The following is a 23,058-nucleotide window of genomic DNA, read 5'->3' as shown; positions in this document are numbered from 1 at the left end:
TTAATAAACCTCTTTTTGCATTCGGATGTATGATGGAACAACACACTGCATTGCAATGCATGCCTTTACCACGCATGTGTTGCAACGCGGATGGCTTAACAACGCATAACATTTACCACACAATTTTCTACAACAAATATGCCATTACCATGCATGCCTTTACAACGAATTTCATTGTAAAGGCATGTATGTTAAACGCATTTGCGTGGTAAAGGTTGTTTCTGACCCTTGCCCTTTGCCTTCAAACTGGTCCCTGGCATCCACCCCCTCCACCCCCAGGCCTTTTAAAGAATACCCGACCCCTGCCCTAAAACTATACCCCAGTGCGGCCCCGCTGGCGCCCAGCCCTTGTTAAAAATACCCAACCACTGGTCTGAACCCTAACATTAAACCCCAGCACAACGCCCCAGCCCTTGTTAAAAATAACCGTCCTCTGCCCTGAGCTATAAAACCGGACCGCTGTGCTACCCCCCACCCCGGCCCATTTTCCACCCCACCCCACCTGCCCCAGGCTCAATCCCCCTTACCTCACCACACCGAGGAGGCATCTCTTCTCAGGCACAGCGCAGGTCGTAAAGAGGAAGCGGAAGGGTCTCCCCGTTTCCTCTAATGACGCCGATAGCCTTTACCACGCAGGTGCCTTTACCACCATGCATATGCTCTTACCACCAGTACATATTTTAAGTTAAACAAGGGAACCCACAAGGTAGATAAGGACCTTGGGTGTCAATTGTTTACAGAAATAAAGGTCCTGAAAAAACAAATGCAGTTATGGTAAATATAGACTAGAATCAGCACTATATTAAGGATGTCCTGCCGGACAAACAATTTAATGAATCAAAGAAGGCAAAACGAATAAGAGCACAGTAATAGAGTCGGACACAGTCCTGCGTCCTACACAAACACAAAACAATTACATTTGGACAAAAACATTTCAGGCAAGACAAGAGTAGCTTGTAGCCGATAGTAATTGTGTTAAAACAAGTGCATTAACTGTTTGTTTAAAAGCTTGCCCTATTTATTACTATTGGCTACAAGCTGCTCTTGTCTTGCCTGAAATGTTTTTTTCCAAATGTAATTGTTTTGTGTAGGACGCAGGACTGTGTCCGACTCTATTACTGTGCTCTTATTCGTTTTGCATTCTTTGATTCATTAAATTGTTTGTCCGGCTGGACATCCTTAATATAGTGCTGATTCTAGTCTACATTTACAGTAACTGCATTTGTTTTTTTAAGTACCTTTGTTTCTGTAAAAAAAACTTACCACCAGTACAACACATATGCCCTTACCATTCATACTTTTACAACGCTAATTTGTGGTAAAGGCATATGTGTTGTAATAAAAAACGGCATGGCAAAGGCGATGCTTGGTAACAGTGCATGTGTTGTAACACATGCGTGGTAAATGCTCTGTGTGGTAACCGCCTCGTTGTAATGGCTGTTTCCCATCGCAGTCTGTGTATACAAATGGCTTCTCACCCATGTGGAACGTCTGATGACAGTGACGATCACTCATTCATTAAGCTCTTCTTATCCTAAGTGCAAGAAAATGGATTCTAATCTGTGAGAACACGCCAATGATACTGAAGGTCTGTCTCATACATAGAACTCTTCACACATTCAATGCATGAAAATTGTTTCTCACCTGTGTGGATTATATGGTGATGTTTAAAATGTGTGCACTGATTAAAACTCTTTTAAGACTGGTTGCATGAAAGTGGCTTCTTTGTGTGTTCTCAGGTGATATCGAAGAGTTGACCTTTGAATAAACCTTTTTCCACATACAGTGCAAACAAAGGGCCGCTCACCAGTGTGGATTCTCAGGTGACGCGTGAGATCTGATTTATACACAAAGCTCTTCCCACACTCGCTGCAGAGAAAGGGTCTCTCGATTGCACGCTTGTGGATTCTCAGGTGGCGTTTAAGTGCCGCTAGGTTAATGAAGCGCTTCCCACATTGAGTACAGTGAAAGGGCTTCCCATCAATTTGGATGCTCTGGTCTTGTTGAAAGTCTAATTTAAACACAAAGCTTTTGTTAATATGGATTCTTTGGTGACGCTGAAAATAAGACTTGTACACAAATCTCTTCCCACACTCGCCGCAGAGGAAGGGTTTCTCACTTGCACCCTTGTGGATTATCAGGTGGCGTTTAAGTCCTAGCTGGTGAGTAAATCTCTTCCCACATTCAGTGCAGGGAAAGGGCTTCTCATCATTTTGAATTCTCTGTTCTTTTTTAAAGTCTAATTTAAACGAAAAGCTCTTTTTGTTATTATGGATTTTTTGGTGACGCTGAAGATCTGACCTGTACACAAAGCATTTCCCACATTCAGAGCAGGGAAAGGGTTTCTCAATCTCACCCTTGTGTATTTTCAGGTGACGTTTAAGCCCTGCCTGGTTAGCAAAATTCTTCTGACATTCATTGCAGGAAAAGGGCTTCTCACCATTATGGGTTTTCTGGTGACGAAGAAGAGAGGACCTCTGAGTAAAAGTCTTTCCACAATAGGTACATGGTATGCGCTTCTTTTCTGTATAGTATTTCTGATGATATCGACGATTCCCAATTCTTTTAAATACCTTTTTACTATCAGTGAAGAAGGTGTGCTTGTCATCAATTTGGAGTATTTGGTGTTGGTTAAGCTCAGCCTTTGGATCAAAGGTCTTGTTTTCACAGCATGTAGTGGACTCCTTTACAAGTTTACTTCCTGAGTCCGACATACCTGCCATAGAATGAAAAGAAACATATTACGGAAAATATTATTTTCTGAGTTAAACAAAAAAAATCACAGTTGCGACTCGTGAAAGAGGGGCAGTCATATTACAGACAAGCAATCTAGGACAGTCAAGTAGCACAAAGATATCACTTTGGTCTCTGATATGCTGGTGCCAGCATGTGCACTGAATGACAAAGGTTAATCTGCCCTATTACTGGCAACAGCCAAGAAGTCCAACCGAAAGCAAGTGTTAGATACCTTGAATGACAAACATGTATCAGTCCGTGCAATGACTGGCGAATGCCCAGCGTTGGAAAACCATTTTATAGTTAATATGTTCGGTAGTCAGGAGACTTTTGAATGTTTTAAAAAAGGATCACCTGTACTCTTGAAGTTTGGCCACAGACAGCTTTAGTTTTCTGCCTAAGAACATATTATCAATAAAAAATAGAGGACTTTAGTTCGGCCCAATCAGCTGTTGGATGCTTTGCACCAGTCACCTTTAGCCATAGCTTGTGGAAAATATCATTTATACGTAGAGGCATTTTGCAAGTTCATGTTTTTTGGTGGTGATTGACAAAGAAATCTGTCTCCCAGATAAGTCTCCCCACATCACCAGTCTGCAACCCCACCAGTTAGGTGCTGCAGGAGAGTGGCAAGGTAAGTGGGGTTTTCTTTAATGTATGTGTTAGGTGCAGTGCATGCCTAACCTTAAGATAGACGTTATGCTGAGATTTAAATTTGGTGGTGATTGGGATGGCCTAACTCCTAGAAGGCCACCAAGAAGTATTGCAAGGCTGTCCAGGAGGAGAGTCAAGAGAGGAAGGGCAGGAGGCATGGGAAACCAGCCTCTCAAGCTCCCGCAATACCGGTGGATGGGGCACTGGAGGAGGTGGCCCTGAATCCAACCTGGGAGGACATTGCCTATGTAGGAGTGGCAAGTTTTGTTTGGGACGACCAGGGAGGAATTCTGCAAGGCGCAGAGAGAGTAGCAAACCCTAGAGGGGCTGAGACAGCAGGCTGAAGCCCAGGTACCTGATGACACCGCTGGAGATCACCTTATTTTCTAGGAAAACAGCTTCCTTTACAGTAAGCATAGGGCAGCACATGTGTTGGTGGTTCCCAATGTTGCAGGGCCTTCTTACTGGGTTTGCTCACTAGATACCTCTCACAGGACATATGGGGGAAGGACAAGACCTTTGACAAGCTTGTCAAGGACTTTTATTGGCCCCGGATTAGAACAGCCTCAGATGCTTTCTGTCATACCAAGCCAGAAGGAAGACAGGGAAGAAGTTCAAAGCTCCCCTCCCTCACAAACCTGTTGGCACCCCCTTTTAGATGGTGGGCATCAACACTGTTGGGTTCTTGGGCCCCGAAACTGCCTTTGGCAACAGGTTTACTATGGGTTTGGTGGGTCATGCCACACGCTACAGAGGCCAACCCTCTGAGAACCATAACTTCACCTGAAGTGGCCAGGGCCTTGATGAGGATGTTTACCAGAGTTGGTTTCCACAAGGAAGTTGTGTCAGACAGGGGCATCAACTTCATGTTCACGTACATGAAGCCCATGTGGAAGGAATGAGGGGTAACATTTATGTGCTCCACACCTTATCACTCCCAGGCTAATAGGCGTGTTGAGAGATACAACAAGACCCTCAAGGGCATGATTATGGGCTACCAGAGCCCAGGAGGCTGAAGTGGGACATCTTTTGCCCTTCCCACCCTATGCATACAGGGAGGTAGCACAGAAAGGTGAAGGATTTAGACCTCTTGAAGTGCTCTATGGTCACTTTGTAAGTAAACCTCTTGGTTTAGTGAAGGGGGGGAGCAAGCTCCCAAGACGCCCTCTCAGGATGTGGTAAGCTACATGGTAGCCCCCCGCAACCAAATACAGAAGTTCTGTAAGAAATTAGAAGCTAGCCAGGAGGTGATTAAGCAAAGGTATGTGTAGGTAAATGGGTATGCAGTTCCTACGGAGGTGTGATATGAGGTCAACATGTTTCTTGCCTAGGTCAGTCAATCAATGATCTGGGGCAATTCTTAAAGACCAAATGGAAGGGAAATATGATCTACACAATGCTTGGAACCATCAATGTATGGTGTGTGATCCAAGCACTGGAGTGTTCTTTATAAAACGCCATATTGACCTGATAAGGCTGGCTTTTTGGAACCTAATGTGGCTGACCCAATTAGGGTTATGCGTATGCCGCCTCGAGAGTGTCTAGAGCGGTACGATGTATTTCATTGCAGTCGTCCTGGCGACTATCTGGGGGCGATGATCCTGTCTCTAGCGTCTCGACAATGGTATGACCAGAAAGCCATCCAAGTTAAGTTTCAGCCTGACCAGAAGTCGAGAGTAATGAAGCCAGTTGAGCCCATCATTGGACAGGGCCCTATGGTTCACCAGTGCTTAATTTGAGCTGGGGCTTTCCGGTGCTAAGCACCGGCACTTAATTGGTTTCCAGTGCTCGGTACCGGCACCTAATTGTCAACACCATACATAGAACCGTCTACCACATGGTGACGCTGCTCATCTAATTTAGAGATGAGCAGAACAAGGGTAGTTTAGGAATACAATATACATTAAAATTGCTAATATCTTCCTCCCCAGCCATTCCGTTAGCTTTGTGGACCTGGAACAATCTTAACTGTTGCATTTACATGCGAGAGAGATGGTTAGTAGTTGTTTTGGCATCGATGACAAAGGCGATGGGTGGTGCAAGCTGCAGTGGCCTCCTTGTCAGAGCCCTGGCACTTAATATTTTCCAAATTAAGCACTGTGGTTCACAGACATAATATCAAAACCAGATTGTGTAATAAAATATGTTGTATCCTTATAGAAGAACATTTTTCTCCCCCTACAGTATTTAGACATGAATGGAATAGTTTAATCCATCTATCCCAAGGAATGTCTCCCTATTCATCATTTAAAAATGGTGGAGGTGGGCTCATGTTTGCTACAGCCATGTTGAGGAGGATATATAGGAATGTAAAACATAGATAGGATTTTATGAGAGTCTAAATATAAGAGTGTACTTGACAGACCCCTGGTAATGCTTGCAACACTATATATGTGTAGGAAGCGGATTAACAATAATGTATGTAAACAATACTAAATATATAATACTCTCACTACAAGTCACTTTTACTTCATTGCTGAATATGACAATAATTTGATGACAGGGGAACTGCAAAAATAAAAAGGCATGCTTAATATAATAGTCTTTACCAATTACAAAACTATTCCCTTTGAAAATGAGGATTATCCCTTTAAGAACTAAACAACTTTACCTTTAAGAAAAACAAGGGACTACCTCAGAAGCTAAAAACAAAAGGATGTGAGCTTGTAAAACTAGAAAGGATCCAGCTGCTAAAGTTGTCTCGAAAAGAGGTTTACAACCACTGCAACTAACACAGAGCCCATAGAATGGCAGTTCTTTTCGGTAGAACAAAAATAATTCACCGATAAAATGGCACTGGTGAAAAGCTAAATTAACGCTGTGCCTGTCAGAAACGTGTGCTGTGCCTATTAGCGACAATGCAACAGCCACCAGACAGGCATGAAATTCAGGAACGTTGTGCCTGTCAGCGGAAACATAGAAGATTATCCCGCAAATGCTTCCTTTCTTCCACACGCGAAAGGTGTCGTTCTCAAACCCCGATATATCCTGGTGTCGCAATGTGGAGCCGGCTGTAAGACCCAAGGCTGTGCCGTCACCATAGGGTACTAGGAAGACTGCCACCAAGTCAAATGCATTTGAAACTGTGTCCGTCAATGAAAATAACAAACAACTTGAAATAGGAAACCGTACTGCACTGATGGAAAACCGGCAACTGTAGCTGTGCCAGTCAACGAATGATATAATAGCCACAAATACAGAGCGAACACAACAAAGATGTGCCTGTCAGTGATAATGAACGGCCAGGCGAGGATTGGCTGAATTACTGCGGGGAAGTAATTTAGCCTGCAACAGAAAGCAGTTCCTGTCAGGATGTGTCAGCAAAAGATCAATCAAGACCTTGTAAGAGAAGATCCCAACAAGAAGCTCCCAAGGTGCCAATAGGGCAACACCGGCAGTACACAGGCTAGCGTCTCACACAGCTATCCAGCGGCAAGGATATTGGGAGCTGCCAAGGAAACCAGCTGATCCACAATGTCTCTCAAAGATCAGAAGTCACCAAGAACAGAAACGAAAACTGCACCCTCCAGCAGATCAAAATAGCTTCTTTCTAAACACAACTCCGTTCCATACAATGTTCAACGAAGAAGGCAACTGTGAGGCAATTAAAGCAAGCTCGCTATACCACAGGCTGGGAACACCAGGCTGCTGCCTGCACAGCGGTCCGTTCATCGTCGCCAATGAACCGAAGTAGAAAGGATGCGACAGGCTCACACAAGTGAAGAAGGTTAAATTATCTTCAATTGTGTTCCCAACTGTCGACACAGCTCCTTCAACTATCAAGATACCACTTCTGACTAGAGCACGATCAACATTCTGAATGCACTCCCAGAGAATTCCATGGTTCATCTATTGTCCTGAGACTGACAGGGGAGGCATAAGGAGCAAACCAAGTTTTGATACTACTTTAACTTTATAAATACGTAACATGAATATGTAAATAGATAAACGGAAATTAAAAGAATAACCTTATGGATGTGAATGCAAGGCCAGAGGGCTGTAGATGCAGGAGGTAAGAAACACAGTGGCATTGAACGGATCAATGTGCTAGTTTGACAGTAACATAGAAATATTTTCAATTTAGCTGCGCAGCAAGCTCTAGTGATAGGCCTATGAGCTTTTTTGACAATGTTCATACATTGAGGTGGGAGACTGAGGTCACCAGGTTGAGTGCCTTGGGGTCCGGGTGCCTGATTGCTCCATGGTTCTGAGTGAGAAGGTGCGGCCTGAGGGGAAGTTTCTCGTGTGGAACTACTGAGAGATCTAGCAGTGTTGTGAACCATGGCTGTCGGCCCATTGGGGATCCACTAGTATCAGTGTGAGAGATGTTTGCATGAGTTTCCTAAGCAGAAAAGGAAGGAGAGGGAGAGGCGGAAAAGCGTAGGCACATATCCCTGACCAATTTATCCATAGAGCATTGCCCTTGGATAGTGGGTGTGGGAACCTCGAGGCGAAGTTTAGGCATTTGGAATTGTCTGCGGTTGCAAATAGGTCTATTTGAGGAAATCCCCACATGTGAAATGAAGGAAGGAGGACTTGGAGGGTATAGGTCCCACTCCAGGATTAGTTGCAACATCCTGCTGATAATGTTGTCTGTTCCCGGAAGGTCTTCCGCTAACAGATAAATGATGTGATGCAGAACCCAGCGCCAAATGGTCTGAGATATGTGTAATAACTGGAGAGAGTGCCCCCCCTCTGTTTTTGTAAATAGTACATGGCTGTTACACAAGCCGTCCAGACTAGGGCAATCTTGCCAAACAGGTGAGGTAGGAATGCTTTCAATGCTGGGTAAACAGCTTGAAGCTCTAGGTAATTGATGTGGAGACCCTGGTGTTTGGTGTATCAGAGACCCTGTACTGGGAGATCCTGTAAGTGCGCACCCAGCCTGTGAGTGATACGTCCGTTGTCAGGGTGATGTGTCCGTTGTCAGGGTGATGTGGGGAACAGGGTTGAGGAAAGGCTTTTCTTTTAACAAGTTCCACCACTGCAGAAAGTGATGAGTGCAGCTGTTTATCAACACTAGATTCTCTAATTGACACTGTTATCCCCTTCTGTGCCCATGATGAGCTGGACTCGTCATGGAGCACATTCGCGCTGTGCCCATGACGAGTCCAGCTCGTCATGGCACCCACCCACCCACGGGGAAGCGCTGGTGTTCCCCCCATGAGTGGTCGATCTTTTTTTTTTTTTACTGGGAAGGCTGCCTGCCTCCCCCCCGCGTCATCAATGACGTCAGCGCGCGAGCCGCACTGACGTCATTGGAGGTTTACCCTTTGCTCTCCGAGGCGCAGGAAGCCATTTGCTTCCTGCACCACGGAGAGTAAAGGTGAGTTTTGGGGCTGGGGAGGGGGGATTTTTGCATCGGTGGGTTTGGGTTAGGGTGGGGGCACTTTGGTATGCCCAGGCATGCCACGAGGCTCGGCTTCGTTCATGTGTGCCTGTTGTTGCTTCCCTGTGAAATGGTTCCAAAGTTGAAAAACACTCGTCTTTCAAGTTGCTTCCCTGTGAAATGGATCCAAAAATGCAGAGAAATGCCCTTCTTTTTAATTTTTCAAATCCAAAGTGCAGCAGCATGTAGAGAAATAGAATTTCTTATATGAGAATTAAATACCTAACTAATAGCAAGACAGAGGGGTTGCAAAGTGGCCAGATTGTTTTTTTTTACATCCAAATAGACCAGCATCACTTTACAGAGTTTGCCAGTGAAGTGCTACTTTCATTTTCTTGTCTTTCTTTGAAGAGCATTGTTGTTTCCAGGTTGGGAGAGTGTACCATTCCTGGAGGTACTGCAATACCTGGTTGATGGGTGGATTGGAAAACACAATGTGCACCATGGCTCTGTGTTTATGGATGTGGTCTACCATACTGCTTACGTTTTGTAAGGATGTAAGCAATGGACAGTGAAACGGTTCCCTTCAGGGCCCTCTAGTCATGTCCATAACTTTTCAGGTGAAACCACTCGCTGATTTCTGAATAGTTAGTAAGAGATCGTTTAGGTAACCATGTTGTTTCTGCTTACATTTCACATGCTTTGCATTCCCTATGAGTGGTTGCTAGGCTTCCTACTGGAAGTGCTGGACTTTGGGTTGATCCAAACATGGTGCAGCCAGTGTTGCCTGCCTTTAGCGGTGATGCAGGGTGTACAGTGGATTGTGAGCACTTTTTGCCTATACAGTTTTTTCAGTTGCTTATGGATGATGTATTTTTGGGCGAGATTGTTGAGCAGACGAATTTGTATGCTGAACAGTTTTTGAGGGACAACAGCGACAAACTTAGGCCCCAGTCTAGAGCTACCCGGTGGACTCCCACATATCTGGAAGAGATTAAGAAGTTTTTGGGTTTGACTTTATTGATGGGTGTGGTAAGGAAGCCAACCTTGGCTTCATATTGGTCTACTAGCCCCTTGTTGGCAACTGCCATATTTCCTACAGTTATGACTCGTAATCGGTATTTACTTTTGCTACGTATGCTGCATTTTGTTGATAATTCTATGGCGTTGCCACAAGATCACCCTGACTGTGACCGTCTTTTTAAGATTCGGCCCGTTCTTGATCACTTTGTAGATTGATTTTCTGAGATCTATACTCCAGGGAAAGAAATATCTATTGATGAGTCTTTGGTCTTGTTCAAGGGCCGTTTGGTTTTTAGGCAGTATATCCCTAGCAAGAGGGCACGCTATGGAATTAAGCTGTATATGTTGTCTGAGAGTAGGACAGGATATGTTTTTAATTTTCGTGTTTACACTGGTAGAGATTCTACTATTGACCCCCCAGGTTGTCCGTCCACTTTTGGAGTTTCAGAGAGAGGCCACCATTTGTACCTTGATAACTTCTATACTGCTGTGCAATTATTTAAGGAATTGTATAAAGTGGACACTTTTGCATGTGGCACAATCCGCCCGAAAGAGCTTGTTTGCAAAAAACTTCAGAGGGGGCAGTGCAGTTCCTTGCGTAGTGATGAACTACTAGCTGTAAAATTTGTGGACAGGAGGGATGTGTACATGCTGACTACCATCCATGATGAGAGTACTTCACCTGTGGCTGTTTGGGGTCAGGTTGCTGAAGTGCGCAAACCTGTGTGCATTCTAGACTACAATAAGCACATGGGTGGTGTTGACAGAGTAGATCAGAGGTTGGAACCTTACTCTGCTATTCGGAAGGCTTATGTTTGGTATAAGAAGTTGGCCATCCATTTCTTCGAATTAGCAAATTTCAATGCTTTTATTGTGTTCAAGGAGTGTTCTCCTGCGTCAAACTTGACATTTCTTCAGTTTCAGCACTCTGTGATAGCTAGCCTTGTTGTTGTGGAACATGCAAGTGTTCCTAGAGTTGGAGTGGTGGAGGATGTGGTTCGATTGAAAGATCGCCACTTTCCTGATTTCATCCCTCCCACACCGGCAAAAGATTTTCCCACTAGGAGATGCAAAGTCTGTTGGCGAAGAGGTACGCGGAAGGAGATTCGTATGTACTGCCCCGACTGTCCTTCTAAACCTGGGCTGTGTGTTCCTGCTTGTTTTAGAGCATACCACACGCAAAATAATTTTTGGGAGCATTCATGAGTGGTAAAGTGAACTGCCTGGTCTGTATTCTTTGAAAAATTTGATTCTGTTTCAAGGTTGGTGTTAGTGCAATGTATTTAGTTTCTGATTTTGTGTTTGTAGATTTGTATCTATTTGCGATTTGTTTGTGTTTTTATTTTTGTCTAAAAAAAATCCTAAATGTGTTGGCGGTGTGTGTGGACTGGCACTTGGTTGGCGGTGTGCGTGGAATGGTGCTTGGCTGGCGGTGTGTGAGTAGTGACTTGCTGCTGGTCACTACACACACTGCTAGCTGAGTGCCACTCCACACAATCCATCAGCTTGTGTAGTTGCTGTGTCAGGAATGTGGGCGTGTGAAAGTGATGGGCCCTTGAATGGCGCTGTGTGCTGGTGTGAGTTTTGTTATGTGATGGGCCCGCGGCTGGCGGTGTGAATGGTTTTGTATGTCTCACACGTATGAAAGGTGTATGAATGGCCTGTAAAGAGGTTGGTGCCTTGTCGTGGCTTTACAGCTCACGAGCTGTGAGTCAATGGTTCAGTTTCTCGCCCTTTCAATTATTAACAGTGCATTTCATTTTTGTGAAATCACTTGCTAATACAATTGTATATACTGAACCATCACTCACCCTCGTGCCAAATCCAACCAGTATGTGTGTGCGTTTGAGGAATAGATAGCTGTGCAGTAATATTTGCCTTTCTGAAGCAGGGTGTACCTTGTCCCTTTTGTGAATTTTGTAATGTGTTGTTTTTGTGCCTGGTGGTGCGAATGGTCTTGTGTGTATCATGTATGAAAGGTGTGTGAATTGCCTGTAAAGCGGTTGGTGCCTTGCCGTGGCTTTACAGCTCACGAGCTGCGAGTCATTGGTTCAGTTTTTTCTCCATTTAATTATTGACAGTGCATTTCATTTTTGTGAAATCTCTTGTTAATAAAATTTAATATACTGAACCATCACTCGCCCTCGTGCCAAATCCAACCAGTATGTGTGTGCGTTTGAGGAATAGATGGCTGTGCAGGAATCTTTGTCTTTTTAGTTTCTCTGCCAAGGTGTATGTTCCATGTAAGAATAACCCACCAACTGTAGATATTGTCGTAAACCCACAGGAGTTCATGGTGATGTCTCTCTTGTGAATTCCAAAAAGTTATTTTATCCACAATGTCCTGCAAACCTCAAAATGTCTGTCACATTTTCCTTGCAATATTGTGCCGAAATTCTCACGCTGTAGAAACAAACAATGTCAAAACGATCTGGTTTTGCAAGGGGGTCAACAGTCTTTTTGACCCGTGCTCGGCGGCCATCTAGGGAAACCTACCAAACCCATACATTTCTGAAAACTAGACACCCGGGGGCTTCCAGGGAGGTATGGCTTGCGTGGATCCCCCAGGGGAATGCTGGGAGGTGGGAAATTGGAGTGAGCCCGGTGATGCCACAACTTTCCCACACAAAAATGTGTGAAAAAAGTGATTTTTTTCAGCTAAAATTGAGGTTTGCAGGGGATTCTGGGTAATGGGTGATGTTAACTCACTACGTTTTGCGACGTTTCCTGTCGCGGGCACTAGTCCGACCCACACAAGTGAGGTACCGTTTTCCTCGTAAGACTTTGGGGAAAGCGGGGTGGGTGGAAATTTGTGGATCCACGCAGATTCCGGAACTTTCCACCACAGAAATGTGGGGAAAATGGGCTTTTTTTGACAATTATTTAGGTTTGCATGGGATTCTGGGTAACAGACCCTGGTGGGAGGCAGTCAAGTCACCCCATCCTGGATTCCCCTGGGGGTCTAGTTTTCAAAAATGTATAGGTTTGCTAGGTTTCCCAAGGTGCCCGCAGAGCTAGGGTTACAAAACTACAGCTAGTCATTTTGCCAAAAAAGGGTCATTTTTCACTGCGAAATTGAGGTGTGACCACGATGCGTTTTGCGACGTTTCCTGTCGCGGGCACTACGCCGAACCACACAAGTGAAGTACCGTTTTTCTCGTAAGACTTTGGGGAACGTGGGGTGGGTGGAAATTTGTGGATCCACGCAGATTCCGGAACTTTCCACCACAGAAATGTGGGGAAAATGTGTTTTTTGGACACTTTTTTAGGTTTGCAAGGGATTCTGGTTAACAGACCCTGGTGGGAGGCAGTCAAGTCACCCCATCCTGGATTCCCCTGGCTGTCTAGTTTTCAAAAATGTATAGGTTTGCTAGGTTTTCCAAGGTGCCTGCAGAGCTAGGGTTCAAAAACTACAGCTAGACATTTTGCCAAAAAAGGGTCATTTTTCACTGCGAAATTGAGGTGTGACCACGTTGCGTTTTGCGCCGTTTCCTGTCGCGGGCACTAGGCCGACCCGCACAAGTGAGGTACCGTTTTTCTCGTAAGACTTTGGGGAACGCGGGGTGGGTGGAAATTTGTGGATCCACGCAGATTCCGGAACTTTCCACCAAAGAAATGTGGGGGAAATTGGCTTTTTTTGACCATATTTTAGGTTTGCAAGGGATTCTGGGTAACAGACCCTGGTGGGAGGCAGTCAAGTCACCCCATCCTGGATTCCCCTGGGTGTCTAGTTTTCAAAAATGTATAGGTTTGCTAGGTTTGCCAAGGTTCCCGCAGAGCTAGGGTTCAAAAACTACAGCTAGTCATTTTGCCAAAAAAGGGGGCATTTTTCACTGCGAAATTGAGGTGTGACCACATTGCGTTTTGCGCCGGTTCCTGTCGCGGGCACTAGGCCGACACACACAAGTGAGGTACCGTTTTTCTCGTAAGACTTTGTGGAACGCAGGGTGGGTGGAAATTTGTGGATCCACGCAGATTCCGGAACTTTTCACTACAGAAATGTGGGGAAAATGTGTTTTTTTGGACAATTTTTTAGGTTTGCAAGGGATTCTGGGTAACAGACCCTGTTGGAAGGCAGTCAAGTCACCCCATCCTGGATTCCCCTGGGTGTCTAGTTTTCAAAAATGTATAGGTTTGCTAGGTTTCCCAAGGTGCCCGCAGAGCTAGGGTTCAAAAACTACAGCTAGTCATTTTGCCAAAAAAGGGTCATTTTTCACTGCAAAATTGAGATGTGACCACGTTGCGTTTTGCGCCGTTTCCTGTCGCGGGCACTAGGCCGACCCACACAAGTGAGGTACCGTTTTTCTCGTAAGACTTTGGGGAACGCGGGGTGGGTGGAAATTTGTGGATCCACGCAGATTCCGGAACTTTCCACCACAGAAATGTGGGGAAAATGTGTTTTTTTTGACAATTTTTTAGGTTTGCAAGAGATTCTGGGTAACAGACCCTGGTGGGAGGCAGTCAAGTCACCCCATCCTGGATTCCCCTGGGTGTCTAGTTTTCAAAAATGTATAGGTTTGATAGGTTTCCCAAGGTGCCCGCAGAGCTAGGGTTCAAAAACTACAGCTAGTCGTTTTGCCAAAAAAGGGTCATTTTTCACTGCGAAATTGAGGTGTGACCACGTAGCGTTTTGCGCCATTTCCTGTCGCGGGCAGTAGGCCGAACCACACAAGTGAGTTACCGTTTTTCTCGTAAGACTTTGGGGAACGCGGGGTGGGTGGAAATTTGTGGATCCACGCAGATTCCGGAACTTTCCACCACAGAAATGTGGGGAAAATGTGTTTTTTGGGACAATTTTTTAGGTTTGCAAGGGATTCTGGGTAACAGACCCTGGTGGGAGGCAGTCAAGTCACCCCATCCTGGATTCCCCTGGGTGTCTAGTTTTCAAAAATGTATAGGTTTGCTAGGTTTCCCAAGGTGCCCGCAGAGCTAGGGTTCTAAAACTACAGCTAGACATTTTGCCAAAAAAGGGTCATTTTTTCACTGTGAAATTGAGGTGTGACCACGATGCGTTTTGCGCCGTTTCCTGTCGCGGGCACTAGGCCGACCCAAAAAAGTGAGGTACCGTTTTTCTCGTAAGACTTTGGGGAACGCGGGGTGGGTGGAAATTTGTGGATCCACGCAGATTCCGGAACTTTCCACGACAGAAATGTGGGGAAAATGTGTTTTTTTTTACAATGTTTTTGATTTGTAAGGGATTCTGGGTAACAGACCCTGGTGGGAGGCAGTCAAGTCACCCCATCCTGGATACCCTGGGTGTCTAGTTTTCAAAAATGTATAGGTTTGCTAGGTTTCCCAAGGTGCCCGCAGAGCTAGGGTTAAAAAACTAGAGCTAGGCACTTTGCCAAAAAAGGGTAAATTTTCACTGCGATATTGAGTTGTGACCACGTTGCGTTTTGCGCCGTTTCCTGTCGCGGGCACTATGCTTACCCACACAAGTGAGGTACCATTTTTATCGGGAGACTTAGGGTAATTCAGATTTGTAAAGTAGCTGTTATTATGTATTGACTTTCGATGCATTTCTGCCTTCCAAATGAAAGACATTGTGTAAAAAATAAGTCATTCTAAAAAATGACTGATAATTCTCATGCTAGTATGAGTATTCCCAATTTCAGAAATGTGCAAATATCTACTGTTTCTAAACTCTATATTTTGTTCCCATTTCAGAAATACATAGGTGTCTTTCATACTGATTTTTTCATGTACACATTTTTACAGAATAATTACTATATACCCGATACATAATAAAAAACCATTGCAAGTTGCTGCTCAGTTTTTTGCTCTGGGTTCGTCGGGTTCTTGGTAAACCTACAAGTCCTATATATCCCCACAACCAGTAATGTCCAGCGGATGCAACAGTATATTGCTTTCAAAGAGCTGTCATAATTAGAAGAAGTTAGAGGTGAAAACGTTGACACAAAAGGCTGTTTTTTTCAACTAATTTTCAATTTATCCTATATTTAACTGTTTGTTTCTATAAAAAAACCTTGATGGATCTACACAAATGACCCCTTGCTGAATTCAGAATTTCGTCTTCTTCTCGAAAATGTATAGCTTTCCAGGATCCATTATTGCTTTTGTACCCATTTCTGCCATTAACTGGAAGGAGGTCAAAAGCACAAAAAATAGCAAAAATAGGCTCTGTCCCAGAAAAATGCCAAAACTGTGTAAAAAATGTTGGGTTTCTGACAAAAGTCTGGTATCCCCGAAAAGCTGGGAAAATGGTGATTTCAACCCCACAAACCCTTTTTTGATAACATTTGCAGGGAAAAACCCAGATGCTTTCATTTGCAGCCCGTTTTTCCAATTTTTCAGAAAAAAAACAAAATGTTGCTGTATTTTGGCTCATTTCTGTGACCCCTCCAGGGGAATCCACAAACCCTGAGTACCTTTAGAATCCCCATGATGTTGGAAGAAAAGGACGCAAATTTGGCGTGGATACCTAATGTGGTCAAAAAGTTACAGGGGCCTAAGCGCGCACTACCCCAAATAGCCAAAAAAAAGGCTTGGCACAGGAGGGGGAAAAGGCCTGGCAGCGAAGGGGTAATTGAGACCACTGTTGGGCTAGGCATTCCTGTAACAGACGCATGTTTTTTCGTGCATGCATTACTGTGGTAATGCAGGAAGCCATAATTCCTAGAAGGTGCATGACCGTCTGCACTGTAAGTTATTGATTTGTTTAGAAATGGGGTATCAAGGCTTGAAAATGTTGGATTCTCTGAGTATTGGTATAGTCTAATCCCACTTGTGTGTTTAGAATAGCGCCTAGATAGGGTTGAACCTGTAGCGGATGAAGGTGAGATTTGGGGACATTGATGGTGAAGCCTAAAGGATGGGTCAGATCTATGGTAGCTTGAGTATGTTGCTGGCACAGATGATCAGTACTGTCTTTGAAAAGCCAGTCATCCAGATATGGGAAGATATGGATGTTTTGTCTGCGTAGATGTGCTGCCACCACTGCTAGGCATTTGGTAAATACCCGAGGTGCAGTAGTCACTCGAAATGGGAGGACTTTGAATTGGTAATGTGTGCCGGCTATCACAAATCTTAGGTATTTGCGATGTGCTGGTGCACTGGAATGTGAAAGTAGGCGTCTTTTAAGTCTAGTGCTTCTAGAAAGTCACCCTGTTCGAAAAGTGGGATCACATCTTGGAGAGTGACCTTATGGAAGTGCTCCGACAGGGTGTAGTGGTTTAGGTTTGAAATTGATTGTAAAGACCCGTTCCTTTTGGGGATTAGGAAGTATATGGAATATACCACTGAACTTTGATGGTGTAGCGGGATGGGTTCTATAGCTCCTTTGAGTAGAAGAGCTTGAACCTGAGGTAGCCTGCGAGTGCGAGGTGGAATGTTTGGAGGAGGGGTGATGAGCTCCAGACATTAGCCATGTTGGATAATGTCCAACATCCACTAGTCTGATGTTATTGAGTGCCATGTGGGTACAAAATCCTGTAAGCGTACCCCGACAGGTGTTAAATGGTTGGGGGGAAGGTGAGGGAAGTCGCTGTTTGGTGGTGGGTATACCACCGCATGGGGAAGCACCCTTGCCTCTACCTTTGGCATTGTTGCCCCTGTAGGAGCCTTTGTAGTAACCTCTTGGAGAGGAGCGTTGGCTTTGACTACGTTGGCAGGAGGTGGAGGCATCAAAGAGTTTTTTTTTTTTTAACCACCACAATAGCTGGAGCTGCGATAAAAGCCACGAGGAGTAGGTGTTTAAAGGGCCCCTATTGATTTTGCATCTCAGTATTTTTTCAAATCTTTTCTAGGGCCAGATCAACTCCGGGACCGAAAAGATGTTCCTTATCACAATGTACACCCTGAAAAGCAACGCCATGCTTGTCGTCACAGCAAAATGTTGGTATTGATGCCTCTAGCTGCGGTATCAGCAGAGTCCAGGGCACAGTGTATGGAGCAGATTGAGATTAGTGTGACCTCTGAGACAAGTTCCTGTCCTCTCTTCGTGTGCTTCTCTGGGAGATATTGGAGTAGCTCCTCCATTTCATCCCAGTGGACACGATTACATCGAGCCAGCAATCCCATTGAGTTGCCAATGCACCAAAGATTGGCAGATTGTGCCACAAACCTTTTCCCTCTCTATCAGGTGGCGGGGCATCTCCTGTAGCCTGTGAATTCGCACGTTTGCGTGCCTTGGTAATGACCAACGAGTCTGGTGGTATTTGTACGGGATCTGAGGGAGTGGCCTTATCTTTTTTATCTACCGTAGGTGTTATAACCCTAGCTCTAACAGGGCCCTTAAAATCATCCTGAGTGTGGTGTAACATGCCTTTTAGCATGGGTAAAAACTGAGAGTTTCTAAGGGTAGATGAAAATGTTTCAAAAGGGGAATCCTCTTCTAGAGGCTCCGTATGTAGTTGTACCTCATGAAAAGCAGCAGTCCTGCTTATTAACTCCTGGTGCACTGTGGAATCGTCAGGAGGAGAGGGACGGCTGGGATATAAATCAGTTTGTGTCCCCTGGAGGGTCAACATAATAGGCGTTCCATGGGTAAGTACAATATGCACCATCTCCTGCACTGTACCCATCTGTGGTATCTTGTGGCTACTCCTGAGGTGTTATGTCTAAGGGATCCTGAACAGACTGTGGTGGAGAAGGGGAGTCTTGTGGAGGTGGTGAAGGAGATGAAGGTGGTGCAAGTGGCAAAGGGCTAGTGGATTTGTCTGAATTCTTCCTTTGTTTGAGCATTATGGGTGTATTAAGATATTCCTGGAAAGACAACTGTTCCTTTCGGTGGTGGAGGAATAGGAGCTGCAGGCTTAGTAAGGATACACCCTGTGTGAGGTTGGATGTGGTTCTGATTCAGTCGAGCATCCAGTTTCTCTTGCAGTTAATGGAGGATGGGCTCCACAGGCTTTCCAGTATCTGGTTGAGTGGACTTACAAGTCTTTCGAAACCAAGCCGTGTTTCTGTTTCGGCGCCGAAGTTCCACTCGGAGTCAAAGCGGTGTATATGGACGATCGGGTCTGCAGCGATGGTCGGCTCGGCACAGCAGCACTTGATGTTGAAGGATACAGTTGGTGTTTTGGTGCCAAGCCGGAGGGAAGGGGGGGGGAGGGGTATTCAAACCAGTCGCTCAGTGCCACCCATGGCCAGAAGGCAGTGCAGGACTGTTAGACCTGTCAGCCCTTTGGGTGGTCCCTCCTCATCATTATTTATTTTGTCCCACTTTTGCCTCAAACCCTGTTTGAATTTTTCCTTTTTGGGAACCACCAGACTTTTTAGTGTTGCTGCAGATTCAGGGAGCCATTTTAGCTACCCCTGAAACTTCTGTCTGAGGGCCTGAAGCACAAAATGGTGGCCACCTGTGACATCACCAGCATCCACTGGAACCTACCAGCACCTTCCAGAACATTCCAGAACCCTGTGACAGTTGGAGGCGGTTTGGAATGTTGGGAGGTTAAGACAGAGTGTTGGCAGTTGGAGCTGGCAGTTGGCACCTGACTGGTGAAGAGAGAGCAGCACAACAGTGAAGGAGGAAGGAGTGAAGCAGCAGGGGTGGAAACTTGTGCCTGGAGTGGGGTCCATAAACCCACCCTTGATACTTGTCCCTACTGATGGATCCCAGCCTGTAGCCCTGTGTGGGAAGAAGCCAGAAAAACTCATCCTAAGGACCTGGACAGCAGGAACAGGCCTTAGAAGCAGAAAGCAGCAAGATCCTGACCTGGAAACTGGTTTCCCTGGAGTCCGGCGTCGAGTAGCCTAAGACCTGGAGCCCGAGGTGGAGAAGCGGCGCTGACTGAAGAAGCAGACGTCGTACCCGGAGCCGCCTGAGGTCGTGAGAGGGCGCCGACGGAGGTCGTGAGGAATACCAAAGGTCGAGGAGGAAGTTAACCGAGGTCGAGTGAGCGGCGTCATCGGAGGAGTGAAGTCCGCCCTCCGGAGTCGTCGGAGACCGAGGTGAAGTGTACCGGAGGTCGGGAGTGAGGATCGCACTCCGGAGTCGCCCGGAACCTGAGAGGAGGAGCACCGGAGGTCGGGGGTGAGGATCGCACCCCGGAGTCGCCGGAAGTCGACATCGAGGCCAGGCCGGCCGACGTCATCGAAGCCGAGAGCGCCATCGGACCGGAGCCGCCCGAAGTCGACATCGAGTAGAGACTGCCCGACGCCGTCGAATCGGAGGTCGAGATCAAACCGAGGCCGCCGACATCGGACCGGAACCGCCTACCGGCGTCGTCTAGAACTGACATTGTGCCGAGGCCGCCGAGACCGAACCGGAACCGCCTCACGGCATCGACACGACTCCAGCGGCGTCGGAACATCAGAAAAAGGGCAGTAAGTGGAGTAGAGGGCGCCTAAGGCCCTGTGGAGACCTGAGAGACTGCTCTAAGGGGCTAGGGAGGTGCTGGAACCAACCTGACTGTGCCAGGGGTGAATTGGGACTAACCTAGAGAGGTTGTGTGGAGAGAGAAAGCCAGGGCACTGGTATTCCCCCCTTGATCTACCTCAGTTTAGGCCTCAGCCTTGTCCCAGCCAGGGAGTAGAACCCCCCCAAGCCTTCCACAACCCTACAAGCTGTGCCTGGGCCAAATCAGCCCTTAGGAATTGAAAAGTGATCTGATTACATGAGTGCTGCTGTATACTTCTAATTATTTATTGGGGGCACTGTATTTATTGTGTTAACCTATTTATTGCTTCACTATATTTATTGGTCTACAGGACTTGTTGGTGTACAATATTTATTGGTTCAGTATTTATTGCCTCAGAATATTTAATTGCCTGTATTACCTGCACTTATATTTATGTCCCTTGTATTTATGATCACCCCTATTTATTGAATCTCCAGACAGTATTTATTTGACCTGCACTATTTAAAATTTGTATATTGTGATTGTCTTATTTATTTTTCCAATCAGCAACTAAGAGAAAAAGATAAAGAAGAATATTTTCATAATTTTTACGGTGTAGAGTCGTTTTTGGAACGGATGCACGCATGGTTATTGTATGGGTATATTGTATGCTTAGCACGGTGCCTGTTTCCTGACCACTCGAGCCAAGCTACCACAGTGTGTTCGGGGAGTCCACCACCACCCTGCGGAGTGGGAGTGGGCTGTTTCCAACATAAATTGGTGTTCAGTGGTGGGATCGAGCTGTGCCTACGTATACTCAACAATAACTGTGGGTAGTCCATAGGCCTACACCGGGAGTTTTCTCGAAGCGGCCTTCCTAATTGTGGGTTTTTGTTTTTTCCAAATTTACTCTGGTGGTGGGAGGAGGTATTATTAAAGGTACCCCCCTGCATTGTTACTGCACAAAAACCTGTCCTCTAACCTGAGTGGGCAAGATGGAGTTTGTACTAGAAAATCTAGAAACGTACACTGTGGCCCAACTCAGGGAGTTTTGCCAGCGGGAGGGGGTGTACTGCCCCCCAGGAGCAAAGAAGGGTGCACTCCAAACCAGCTTAAGGGCTTGGGGGGAGGCACGCAGGGAAAGCAAGGCTGAGGAGGAAGACAGGGATGGAGAGCCTGACCCCGAGGGGGCTGAGATGTACCAACCTGAGGTGGGGAACCTGTCAGCAGGGCCCAGAACCATTTCTAGGAAGGGCAGCAGTGCCTCTAGCGGTGGCTTGTCTGAAGTGGAGCTAACGGACCGGAGGGAGAAAAGACAGCTCACATGGGACTTAGCAAGGCTGGAAAAGGAGAAGGAGGAGCAGAGGATGGCCCATGAATTGCGACTGAAAGAAATAGATCTTCAGATCTTGAGAATCGGGGCACAACCTGTTCCTAATGGTGGCAGCCAGACCCAAGAGATCACCAGGGAATCTAAACCATACCTGCCAAAGGACATAGTGGCTAGCTATGGGGTGGGCGACGATATCGCCAAGTGGCTAGCGGCCTATGAGGTCTCACTGAGGGCCCATGGGGTTCCAGAGAAGTACTGGGGAGGGGGATTGTACAAGTACATGCCTCCAGCTGGTAGGGATGCTTTATTGGCCCTCGAAGAGGATGAGCAAACCCACTACCCCACCATGAAACTGGCGCTCATCAGAAAGTTTGGACTAACACCTGAAAAGTACAGACAGAAGTTCAGGGGTAGTCACAAGCTGGGCACGCAGAATTGGGTGGACTTCCTGGACTATGCAAAGAAGGCAATGGAAGGTTGGATTCAGGGCAGTGAAGTGAGGAACTACGAGGAGCTGTTTGACCTAGTACTGAAGGAACACCTGCTCGAGAAATGTTTCCCTGAACTGCGGCAACACCTGGTGGATAGCAAGCTGACCAGTCCCCGGAAGCTTGCTGAGGAGGCGGACATTTGGGCTAGTACCCGGGTGTCCACAAGGGGGACTGGAGGGGATACTCAAAGGGCCGGACAGGGCGCCCCCCAGAAGAAAGAGGGAGGGGAAAAGAAAAAGGAGTTCTCCAAAGGCCCCCAAAATAACTTCCAAGGGAGGGAACAGGATTCACCCCTAGGGCTAACCCACCCAGAAACCCTAATCCTGGCCAGAGTCAGCAGCCAAGGGTTGTCCATTGCTATGAGTGCGGTGGCGTTGGACACTATAAAGGAGATCCGAAGTGCTTGAAACGACCACCCCCTCCCACTGGAGGAAAGACCCCCGGAGTAGCTAGTGCAGTGCTCGGGGAGGAGATGCCCTTAACTAAGAGAAGGGAGTGGGCGGGTGTCACTTTAGTGTCCCTGGGAGAACGGGAGATGGTTCCCAAGATCCAGGTGCCCGCAAATACCGCAAAGTATGGGCAGTGGGTCACCATCAACGGCCAAAGAGGGGAGGCTCTGAGAGACACAGGAGCCAGTATGACTATGGTGCGTAGCCAACTGGTGTCTCCAGAGCAGGTAATTCCCGATGTACTCCACCCAGCCGCGATGGCTGACGGCAGAACAGGTCACTATCCAGTGGCCGAGGTTCCCTTTGAATGGGGGGGGGTTGCAGGTTCACTTCGAGTTGCCGTAAGCCCTGCCGTGCCAGTCGATTGTCTGCTGGGGAATGATATGGAGCACAACGCTTGGAAGGAGGTGGAATACCGGACTCACACCGAGATGCTGGGTACACCTGACTGGGCCTGTGTTAGCACAAGGTCCGCGACTACCCGAAGAGGGAGTTCATTTCGGCTGGAGCCTGGAACAAAGGCCCAGCCAGCTGCCAGTCAAGGGAAGAACCGAGGACAGGAGGAGCCTGCCTCGGCGTCCCCACCCCGTAGGACGGATAGGCCACCGGAGGTGGTGGACCAGGAGTCTGCGGAGGGGGACGTTACCAATCTGGAGGACCTACCCATCCCGGCCGAGTGGCACGTGGAGGGAGGCCCGTCCAGGGAGGAATTCTGCCAGGGCCAGAGGGAGTGCCCTAC

The 23,058-nt window shown here is 46.7% G+C and overlaps 1 protein-coding gene across 1 annotated transcript in view; it reads right to left on the bottom strand.

Annotated features, from left to right (window-relative positions):
* Nucleotides 1-1,173: 1,173 nt before the first annotated feature.
* Nucleotides 1,174-23,058, bottom strand: part of LOC146847632 (uncharacterized) — a 141,444-nt gene continuing 119,559 nt past the window's right edge. The window contains exon 6 of the mRNA XM_085651768.1: nucleotides 1,174-2,716. Coding sequence (XP_085507894.1) covers nucleotides 1,686-2,716 — 1,031 coding nt within the window. The 3' untranslated portion in view covers nucleotides 1,174-1,685. The remainder of the gene's footprint in view (nucleotides 2,717-23,058) is intronic.

This window comes from Triturus cristatus, chromosome 4_1 (assembly GCF_964204655.1).
Source record: "Triturus cristatus chromosome 4_1, aTriCri1.1, whole genome shotgun sequence".
Taxonomy (NCBI): Eukaryota; Metazoa; Chordata; class Amphibia; order Caudata; family Salamandridae; genus Triturus; species Triturus cristatus.
This window is presented reverse-complemented; position numbering and strand designations above follow the sequence as displayed.